The sequence below is a fragment of the Lolium rigidum genome, chromosome 6 (assembly GCF_022539505.1).
Source record: "Lolium rigidum isolate FL_2022 chromosome 6, APGP_CSIRO_Lrig_0.1, whole genome shotgun sequence".
NCBI classification, from domain to species: Eukaryota; Viridiplantae; Streptophyta; class Magnoliopsida; order Poales; family Poaceae; genus Lolium; species Lolium rigidum.
Genome location: NC_061513.1, coordinates 11,672,633 through 11,683,781, shown reverse-complemented (window position 1 = coordinate 11,683,781; position 11,149 = coordinate 11,672,633). Strand labels below are relative to the sequence as shown.

At 48.0% G+C, this 11,149-nt stretch overlaps 2 protein-coding genes across 2 annotated transcripts; one reads left to right on the top strand and one right to left on the bottom strand.

Annotated features, from left to right (window-relative positions):
* Positions 1 to 3,116: 3,116 nt before the first annotated feature.
* Positions 3,117 to 5,915, top strand: LOC124665976 (disease resistance protein RPM1-like). Its single transcript, XM_047203335.1, has one exon. It carries the CDS (start codon positions 3,117 to 3,119, stop codon positions 5,913 to 5,915), a length of 2,799 nt encoding a protein of 932 aa, XP_047059291.1.
* Positions 5,916 to 9,247: 3,332 nt separating this feature from the next.
* Positions 9,248 to 10,499, bottom strand: LOC124661233 (ATP synthase small subunit 6-A, mitochondrial-like). Its single transcript, XM_047199095.1, has 2 exons — positions 10,220 to 10,499; positions 9,248 to 9,443 (listed from the first exon to the last, which is right to left on the bottom strand). Exon 1 carries the CDS (start codon positions 10,393 to 10,395, stop codon positions 10,228 to 10,230), a length of 168 nt encoding a protein of 55 aa, XP_047055051.1. The 5' UTR covers positions 10,396 to 10,499; the 3' UTR covers positions 9,248 to 9,443; positions 10,220 to 10,227.
* Positions 10,500 to 11,149: the final 650 nt, after the last annotated feature.

Below are 11,149 nucleotides of genomic sequence, written 5' to 3'. Positions count from 1 at the left end.
ACGGGATCGTCGGGAGAGCCACAGAATATGAGTTGAAAGTCATACAACGGTATTTACATAAGGCCATCTGTTCTCATTAAGCAACAATGTTCAGATAGAAAGCAAATATGTTTGTGTTATTCATCAGTTGATTGTTACTGGATACCTAAAAGAAAGATTAATGGTACATTGTCTGCAACTAGGTTCAAATCAAATTCAGTATTTGGGAATTTCTATCTCCTAGTGGCTAATCGAGGTGTACCCCTGTCAAAAGAAAATACCAAGTCCTACCGGATTTTTGTGTGTTCAGTACTGCCTGCTCACTGTCAATAGTGCCGCATGGCCATGCAAAAGTGAAGAGCTTATGCTAATTTTAGTTGTTACATATGTAAATAAGGTTGTCGGTTTTGACTGTAGAGGTAAGAGATGGTTTCAACTTATACTAATTTTACTTGTCCATTTATTACAGAACTGCAGGAAATGTGAGGAATTACTTGGTTACTCTAACACATGCTGGCTGTTCCAAGAAATCTAATTGTTAGTTTGTATTTGATATGCAGGAAGATATGGCTCTTAGCTCATTGCTGACATGGATACATGATCAAGTCCCCAGTATGTATGACCAGTCTTCACATGGTGTCTCTGACTTTTGCTTAAATGCAGCTTTGTTCATAAGGACAGTTGGTCTCCGCTGCCATTCAGCTGTTGATACATCAACATCTTCAGAGTCACTCGCATATCGTTGGACAGAAGGAGGCATTGAGAAATCTGAAGGTAGTTTGATAGTAGATGGCCAAAGGTAAACCAATAGCTTTAGCATCAACCAACAAGAGCGTACTAAGCTCTATGCCGCCGATCAGTTCTTCATCCGACAGTGCGGCTTCAAGCATGACAAAGTCATTGAGATCTGGGCCTTCTAGATGAAAACTATAATCTACCGGGTGTCCGATAGCGGCAGTGAAGCGGAGGTTGCCCCTGGTGGCGATGTGCAGTGCGGTGGACATTGTGGTGGCAAGTTGCAGAGTTGATTTCCACGATGTGAACAGTCAAAAATTATAAGGTGAAGCCTGTAATATATGAGGATGGGGCACTGGTTATCTTTAATTGTGAGAATGTGACCACATCATGTTCTTGTAGAAGATACGAATCCAAAGGTTTGTTGTGCAAGGAGGATATACAGACCTTCTACTTCAAAATGATTGATCGTCACAGCTGCTGCACCCTTCGATAAGAATGGATTTTGATGTAGTGAATCTCAGAAAATGGAAGGAGTAGGCATAGCAATAATTTTGATCGTCAGGGGAATCGCCGGCAGAGTTACGGACCCGTCCCCTCCGTCGCTGGGATCGCCGGGAGCATCCAGCCCCTACCCCCTACCTGACGAGCGCCGTCCGAGAGATTGTAGAGAGGGTGCACATCCCAGGGCTCCTTCATCGTAGAAAAGACGAATCATCTATCGTGTGTTGCTGATCTACATACATTCTTCCTAGTGGCTTTGGATACAGTAAAGTGTTAACGAGATTTACATGGCTTGAATGTTCTATGTAACCAGGTGATGCTGTAGCGACCAGGACATCATGATGAGATTGTCGATGACTTGGCTGTCCTTATGGAGTCACCCGGTAACTGGTCACATTGTAGTCCGCTCTAAATGTTATGTCTGAGTCTGCTCCCAAAGTTCAGTTTGGGTATCTTTCTCACTGTTGTAATGTTGTAAAGAGCTGTATGTATGTGATGCTTCTGACTTCTGAGTCGTTTGTTTAGTGACTCAGTTGCAAAGATACAATGACAGCATCAAAAGTTCGAGATGTAATTTAAATTTTATATGAGGAACTTAATTGTTTGTGTGTGTTTCATTTTCTTGGATCTAATGTATTATATTGTTTATTTTGAAAACAAACTGTCTCGTTTACCTGAAAACAAACTCTTTCGGTCGAGTTTTGGTTCTAGCGGGGAACGAGCAAACACCCAGAAAGTTTAGAAAACTATTAAGATTGTACAATATCCCATCTTCCAAACATGGGCTTCAGAGTTTTATACAGAGCATAACTGTGCTCAAGAGACATATGTACAGTTATACATGCTGCAGATGCAGAGGCCGATCGCTGAATCGACCCGATGATCCAATCAGACATGGTAGCTAGCACGGGCCACATGATGGAGCAGGCGTGGGGATTCTCGTCGCTGAAGTAACTCCGCGCGGAGACGGGCACGACGCTGGATAGCGCCTGCTGCTCGACTGCTCGTGGTAGTAGTATCCGCGAACTTTTGTGCTGCTACTGCTGCTTGGCGCCTGCCCGGAGCACGGCTGTGTGATCTACGAGTACATGGAGAACGGCAGCCACATGCTCCACCACGGCCGGAACGGCACACCGCTTTTAGTGTATGACCCCATCCGCATCGCCTGGGAGGTGGCCACCGCCGTCGTGTTTCTCCACAGCGCCAGGCCGGACCCCATTATCCATCGTGACCTCAAGCCGGCCAACATCCTGCTCGATCAGAACCTCGCCAGCGAGGTCGGCGACGTGGGCCTCTTGACATCGCTGCTCCTCCCGGCCGCAACCTGAGACACGGAGGCCAGCGTGGGGTACGCCGGGAGAGATCCTCCGTCGCCTTCCACTCCCCTCCACCGTGGGGTACACCGGGAGAGATCCTCCGTCGCCTTCCACTCCCCTCCACCGCGGGGAACGCCGGGAGAGACCCTCCGTCCCTCCCCTCCGCCGCCATCTACTCCCCCTCCATCGTGGATCCCCTCCGTCGCTGGCCGTCGGGACACTGTCTGGTCTGGAGTGAGAGAGAGAGAGAGGTTGTGAGTGTGAGAGAGGTAAGATCCCGTGAGGTTCCGTGAGGTTGATTTAGATTGGTGAGAATAGGACAGTGATTTTAAGAGGTGCAAGTATTAACATTTATTTGCTGTTTTAAGATTTGTCTAGTCTCATCAGATGATTTGATCGCTTAAAAGGACGTTTGTTTTCTATAAAGTTCGCAAAATATATTTGAGGTTCCGGTCCCACATATTTTGGTTCCGGTCCCGCAATTTTGGTTCCGTCAGTTTGGTTCCGTCTTATTATCACTGTTAGATCAGGGCAGATGGACGGTTATTATCACTGTTAGTTTCACCGGAATTGATTTAGTTGATGTATTATATAACTTGTTCGTTGTTGTTCCAGCAGCAAATGGCTGAGGCTATCCTCCTCGCGGTGTCAAAGATTGGGACAGTGGGTTTAAATGAAGCAGTCTCATCTGTCATGGAAAAGTTGTCAAGGAAGGTTGATAATCTAAAGGAACTGCCGTTAAAGGTGAAAAGAATTGAGAAAGAGCTGATGACGATGAATGCTGCAATTCAAGATTTAGGTACCACACATCTGAGCAACAATGTGATCAAGACTTGGATTGCACATGTGAGGAAGCTGGCCTACCATGTGGAGGATGTAATTGACAAGTATTCGTATGAGGCCCTCAAGCTCAAGGAAGAAGGCTTCCTTAATCGTTACGTCGTGAGAGTTGCACCCCATGTAAAGGTTTTCAGTAAGATTGCTGATGAGGTGGTAGAGATCGAGGAGGAGATCCGGCACGTCAAAGAACTGCAGAGAGAATGGAGTGGCACAATCCACCTCTCCAAAAATGAGCATGTGGAACCTGATCGTAGGTGGTCTGGAAGCTGCTATCCAGAGCTTGTTAGTGATGAGGATCTTGTGGGAATTGAGGAGAACAGGAGCAAGTTGACCGAATGGCTGGCCACTGATGAGGAAGAAAGCACCGTGATCACAGTTTCTGGTATGGGAGGCTTGGGGAAAACCACCCTTGTGAAAAATGTGTATGATCGGGAGAAAGCCAAGTTCCCTGATGCACATGCTTGGATTGTGGTGTCCCAGGCATATGATGTGGTTGATCTGTTGGGGAGGTTGCTCTCCGAGATACGGCGGCACACGGAGAAGTTGTCGTCACTGCCGCCTGTGGTAACAGGCGGCAAAGAAAATGTATATGAGTTAACAGAGGCAATAAAGAAGACACTCCAAGACAGGAGATGCCTGGTGGTGCTTGATGATGTGTGGGACAAAAAAGCATACACGCAGATGTGCAGTGCATTCCAGGGCGTCCAAGGAAGTCGTGTTATCATCACAACACGCAAGGAAGACGTTGCGTCTCTCGCTCCCCTGAGACGTCGCCTGCTACTCCAGCCATTGGGCAGAGCCGAGTCATTCAAGCTGTTCTGCTCTAGGGCTTTCCACAACATCCCTTATCGCAACTGCCCCCCAGAGCTCCAGACGGTGGCCGTTGCTGTTGTTGAGAGGTGCCATGGCCTGCCATTGGCCATTGTATCTTCAGGCAGCCTAATGTCCACGAAGCTACTGACGGGTGACGCCTGGAACCAGATGTACAATCGTCTCCAAAGCGAGCTGCGTGACAACGACCATGTGCAGGCTATACTTAACCTAAGCTACCATGACTTGCCAGGTGATCTCAGGAATTGCTTCCTGTACTGCAGCCTGTTCCCTGAAGACTATGCCATGCCGCGGGAGAGCCTGGTGCGGATGTGGGTTGCCGAAGGGTTTGCAACCCAGAAAGACAACAGCAGCACGCCCGAGGAAGTTGCCGAGTGGAATCTCATGGAGCTCATCGGCCGCAACATGCTGGAGGTTGTGGAGAGGGATGAGCTCAACAGGGTCAGCACCTGCAAGATGCATGACATTGTCCGCGACCTGGCTCTTGCCGTTGCTAAAGAGGAGAGGTTTGGATCCGCTAATGACCAGGGCGAAATGATGCGCATGGATAGAGAGGTCCGGCGGTTCTCAACATCTGGTTGGACAGACGGTAGCACGGCTGCTGCAGGAGTGGAATTCCCACGGCTCCGGACTGTCATCTCACTCAGCGCGGCTTCCTCCTCTGCCAACATGATTTCCTCGGTTCTGTCCGGATCCAACTACCTCACCGTTCTCGAGCTCCAAGACTCTGCAATCAACCAAGTGCCGGCGTCCATCGGGAATCTGTTCAATCTACGCTACATCGGCTTAAGGCGCACCAATGTTCAGTCACTGCCAGATACCGTCGAAAAGCTCTCTAACCTTCAGACACTAGACATCAAGCAGACGAGAATAGAGCATCTTCCACCAGGAATTGTCAAGGTCGACAAGCTACGTCACCTCTTGGCTGACAGGTTTGCTGACGAGAAGCAGACGGAGTTCCGCTACTTCATAGGAGTGGAAGCACCTGAAATGATCTCCAACTTGCAAGAGCTGCAGACTCTTGAGACCGCTCATGCCAGCAAAGACCTGTCCCTGCAGCTCAAGAAGATGAGTAAGCTGCAGACCGTCTGGATTGACAACATCAATGCATCCAACTGTAAAGACCTTTTCGATGCCCTGTCAAGTATGCCCCTACTCTCGAGCTTACTCCTTTCTGCATCTGATGAGAAGGAGATATTTAGCTTCCAAGCCCTCAAACCGGTTTCCAAGATGCTCCACAGGCTAATCATCCGAGGTGGCTGGGCCGATGGGACACTCAAGTGCCCGATATTTCAGGGCCATGGGAAGTATCTCAGGTATCTGGCTCTAAGTTGGTGTGATCTTGGGAAAGAAGACCCGCTGCAGCAGTTAGCATCTCATGTGCCAGATCTCACTTATCTCAGCCTTAACCGGGTGAGCAGTGCTGGCATATTGGTTCTTTCTGCAGACTGCTTTCCACAGCTCAAGACCCTCGTCTTAAAGAACATGCCCAATGTCCAGCAATTGGTGATTGAAAAGCGTGCCATTCCATGCATTGACGGGATCTACATGGTGTCACTCCAGGGGATGAGTATTGTCCCTCAAGGCATTGAATTCCTTAGATCCTTGAAGAAGCTCTGGATGCTGCATCTGCACAGGGACTTCATGGCTCAGTGGATTCAGAACCAGATGCACTACAGGATGAAGCATGTTCCAGAGCTCCGTATCTAGCCTAGGAGCGGCAGTCTACAGTCCCTTGTATTTTACATATTGTTGGTGTGCATGCTTTGAGCTATTTGTAATAAGCCTTATGGTATTGTGATAGTAACTCTTTTGTTTTGTCAACTACATCTTTTCATGAGTTAATGTTTGTTGTTCCTGAATACAAATAATCCTGAAACATTGGCATTTCTCGCCATCAGGAAATGGAATGAGTGAGTTTGTTTTCTCATATATAAAAGCTATCACTGCTTGTTTTGCTTCAAGCCATGTACAGGCCAATTACTACCAAATCATTTATTATCCCTTCTCTATGCTTCTAGCTAGCGCACTGCATTACTACCTGTTTGGAGCCCGTCATGAGTAGAGTCTCAATTCATTTTTTTTAATGAAATAGCAAAGCTTGGCATGGTTTATCCCCGAATTGCTTGCAGAAAGTGGTTCAAGATGAATGCTTCTCCATCCTCTTAATATTAGAAACACAGAGCACCAAATATATCCTTAGCTAAACTCACACAACTGAGCTAATACAGAACCAAACCAAGTACTGATATCGATGCCCCTTCAGTAGCAGTTGCCATTTCGTACAACAACAAAGGATCGCCGATAGCAAATCTAGAATTACACATCAAAAAAACAGTATGCAAAACTCCATTATGATTCAATGAGCTGCACTGCAAAACATTAAAAAATGCAAGCAAGCGGTTATGACAAAACTGAATCTCCTGTGCAAGAATGTTACCATAACAGCAAACGATCTGGTCGAATAGCGAGAACACCAGTCACCTCCTTGTAAATGTTGTCCGCAACACATAACCACACAGTAGGAAGGAAACAAGATATCACATTGATGCAATTAATTAGGTGAGAACCCGCCGCATCCATTCCTTCAACCCAGCCTGGAAGGTACAAAATGATCAAGTGTCAGGGACATGATCCTAGTAGTTGGCAGTGGGGAACGAGCCAACATGACTTCATGACATCCAGCGAAAGCAGCGCTAGGAAGATCTCGCTTCAGGCCATCTCCAGCGGCGCGACGCATTTCGGACGCTCAAAAGTGGTCGTGAGCGTCCGTTTGTGTCGCCCCGCGGACGCCAAAATGATCGCGAGGGGCGAAATGTCTGTTTGCGTCGGGGCTACCTCCAGCCGGTCCGACACATTTTGGACATGCAACTGTTTTTTTTTTTTTGTGCTACTTCTTTTCAATTTAGTTGAATGATCAAATTTTAAACGCAAAAAAGATGTACTCATGATGTCATGTTGGTCCAATCGAATAGACTATAGCCTAAACAATTAACCGGATACGTCAATCGACTAGATTCAAACATATTTAACATACAAATAAGAAGAAATTTAAAAACATATAAACTAAAACTATTTTTTGGTCTTCTTGTTCGAAGGTCCTGCGTCGTCGTCGTCGTGGAAACTCCTCCGCCTCTTGCTTGTCACCTCGTCGTCGGAACTGGAGGACGACGCGCCCGTCGAGGACTTGAAACTGGAAGAAATGGCGTCTTCTTCGTCGTCGTCGGTGAACGTACGACGACGCGCCGCCCGCGCCAGCGCCCTGGACTTCTTCCTTGCCGCCGCCTTGTCGTCTGCCGCCTCATGCGCCTCCAATCGGGCGAACTTGCTGTCGGAGTCCTCCTCCTCCTCCTGGCCCTCCTCCTCGTCGTCGGCGTCGGCCGGCGGCGCCGCCTCCGTCCTCCTCCTGGCCTTCGCTGCCATTGCCGCCTCCCTCCTCCTCGTCCTCAGTCGGTGTGGAGGTAGGGTAGCTGGGCGTGGAGCCCGAATCGCTTGGCATCGCCGGCGATTCCCACCAATGCAGCCCTCGCTCTCCGAGTCGGACGGCAGCGTGTAGTCACTCATGACGTGCCGGTGTTGGAGAAGAAGAAGAGGAAGAAGAAGGAGGCGGTTGAACTTGAATTACCGTAGACGCGGGGGTTATAATGTGCGCGGATTAACGGCGGAGCGTAAAACGAAGAGGCCAGCGGTTGCTCTTCCGCGGCGGTTCGGCGCTCCATTGCGGCGGTTGGTCGCCGCGGTTGCCACACCGGCGCGCGTTGTGAATTCGAGGCCGATCGAACCTAGGTCGCTGCCATGATGGCCCGTGGGGACGCGAGCGGACATTCCGTGCGACCGCCGAGCGTCCGCGGAGACGCAAACCTGACTCATATTTGGGCCAGGTTTGCGTCTCCGCGGACGGCCCGGTCACTTTGCGTCGCCCCGCTGGAACAGGCCCCAGACGCATTTCCGGTCACGGCGGACACAAACGGTCGCTCAGCGTCCATTTGCGTCGCGCCGCTGGAGATGCCCTCACTTGCTGGCTGGTACCTTGATGCCGATCTCTCAAAAAAACAAAAACAAAAAAAAACTTGATTGTGCTGCTATTTTTTGACATTGATCTGAAAACACCTGAATTAGACACACGGATCCAAGTACTTTTTCTGCTTCCTGTTTTGTAGAACCAGAGGATGTCAAGAAGATACGGCAGAATGTAGCTATCATCCAAGACAGCCGATTCTTTATGACTGTATCCATGTCTAGCTTGATTTGTAGTATGAGTCCGATTTCACTAATGAACTCCTCTACAGGCACAGAGGTGAACCTCGTTAGGGTGTCGACAACCAGCCAGGGAAGCTGACTCTCCAGCAGCATTACTGGAGGCAGCTTCTAAACCAGTCATTGTGGATACAAGCTTGGTTAGAGTGGAAGCAAGACACCAACGACTGGAGGCAGCTTCTGATGGTTCGTGCAAGCAAACATATACTGTAGCCGTGTAGATTCCTACTGCCTCCCCTGGAAAGAAACAGCTACCACCGTAGTGTTTTTTTCTAGGCATCAGATAACATGCTTGCCACAGCTAGCAAGCCATTTCTCTCAGGTCTTGCTATTGACACTAGCCAAGTCCTGTCAAATAGTACTAGTCCATTTTAGTTCATTTCATAAAAACAGAATCTACTTGACAATATATATTATAATCTACAGGTATCAATATCGTAACTTACTAACTTTTCATTTGCGTGCATCTGACAAACTAGCTCCACCATGTAATTAAAAGAAATGTCAACTTAATTATACAAAATCAGATGCAATGTTAATTTGCAGTCTGGATTATCGTCCGTTATCTATGGCTGGTCATAAAATACACAAATAGGATTTACACAGATAGAACATTTTAAACTGGAATGAAGAACCTCCTCCAACAACATCACAGAACCACACACAGCAAATACAGGATTACATGTGAAAACAATGCAAAACGAGGCTCCAATGTGAATCAAACAAAGCAGCAGAACAAATATTAGACAAGTTGAACCCCCATGTAGATCTTGTCACCCGGCACATAACCAAACAAGCGTCATGAAACGCTTAAAATTAATTTCTTGGTTTAGGTATCCAGAAACCTCTTATTACAAAAAATACAATAGAAGAAACTTTGGTAGCCTAAGGCATGTATCCGGTGGGTTCATCCACATAACATATAAAAACTGCCGGCAATGTTGATGCAACTAATTCGGTGACATTTCCCCTCACGCCAACCTGGAGGAAACAAAAATAACCAATCTGTGAGTGCACGATCCTAGTAAGTAGCACATATGCTGCATACATGTTTTAATTGAAGAACAATATTACTCTGACACAAACCCATGGTCAGCTACTCATCAAACAGCAAAATAAAGAGTCCAGTATTCATGCCAATACCACATAGGATTAATGATGACAGCAAACTAGAACCCTGAAGCATTTCAACGACGCCATTCCATTTGTGAGAGGGAAAAAAGCGCAACACCGCACCCACTGTTTGTAACAACAAAACGTGTTACCAGAATTCATCTCAGGAAGAATAGCTGGCTAGGACAGTCAGGAAAGAGAACTCTAGGTATATGACCAGACATAGAGAGCCAAAACAAGGAGCCATGATTTGGAGGTACCACACCCTCCGAAATTACAGATCGAAACAACCGCAATAACTTGAGCATACAGGCGCTAAGGAGAGGACGAAATGGTGCGTAGGATAGCACGGCATTTTAATGGCATGAGCTGCTACATATCCACACAAAACATAGGTAGGTATCTGCACTCGAACGGTGAAGCCATAGGGGTCAACACAAACAAAGCAATTGCAGATCCTAGTTGAGTCTTGCCTCGTTTAACCTCGGCGTATCATCATTCGCGTGGCAGTACGAGATCTAGCCTGGCAAAACCCGACCGGAATCAGGCAGGAGGGGGACGGCGCTGGATCAAATCGGATTTACGCGAGGACCTAATTAGGCACCGGATCGGGGTTGAGAGGCGGGGTAGGGAGGCAGGCTGACCTGAGTTCTCAGCGCTTGTGCTCCTGGACGAACTTGGAGTTCTTGAGGTCCTCCTCGGTGAAGCCGGCGGTGAGCTTGGTGATGAGGATGCCGGTGACGGCGAAGCCGGCGAGGAAGGGCCAGTTGCGGCCCCACTCCCGCTTGAAGAACACGGGCCACGGATCGAACTTGGCCATCTCCGATCCGCTCTCCGGCGATTTCTCGCTCTCCTGCTGCTGCTCCGCTCGTCGGGATCGAGGTCTGGTTGTTGCGGCGACCGTAGGAATGGGGACGGAGATGGAGGAGGGTGTGGGGTTGTGCGGGTGGTTGGGCTGACCTAGTCTATCTGCTCGGACAGGGCCGGGCCGGGCCGGACGTCCTGTACTATGCGGGCCTAAAACTGGCCTTGTAACCTTCTTTCTAAGCTAACTGTGCTTTTTTTTTTTTTGTCTTCAGAGATTTCTTTTGCTGAAAACATTCGACATTACTTGATGAGAAAAACGAAATTCATGGTAGGGATGTCCTACGTGCAGTAGTGGCTAGAACTAGGAGAATAGCAGATTTCTAGGGGCAGCCTTTAGGGAGCGAGATTTCGAGTAGGGCCGTGGCAAGCTCAACGGTGGCTGAGCAGCTCCTCAGAGATAGTGTGATGTTGTGGAGTGTGAGAAAAGTTTTTCAGCAGCACGATTTTTAAATCCTTTATTTCTTGTTGGTGATCTGCTTCCTCCACTACATGTGACCCGGGTTAAAAACTGGTGGCATCCTTCATATGGTTATTCAGTGCAATCGACACAAAGTGAGCACTGATTTTATTGTCGTAATTGCAAAACTTATGTTGATTTTTCATTCCCCAACTGTCTCTCTATTTAGTTCTAGCCACCATTCAGCGACTACATGAGTTTCTTTATGTTTGATTCAAGTAATTGCACCCAGATGTACTCTTACATGATG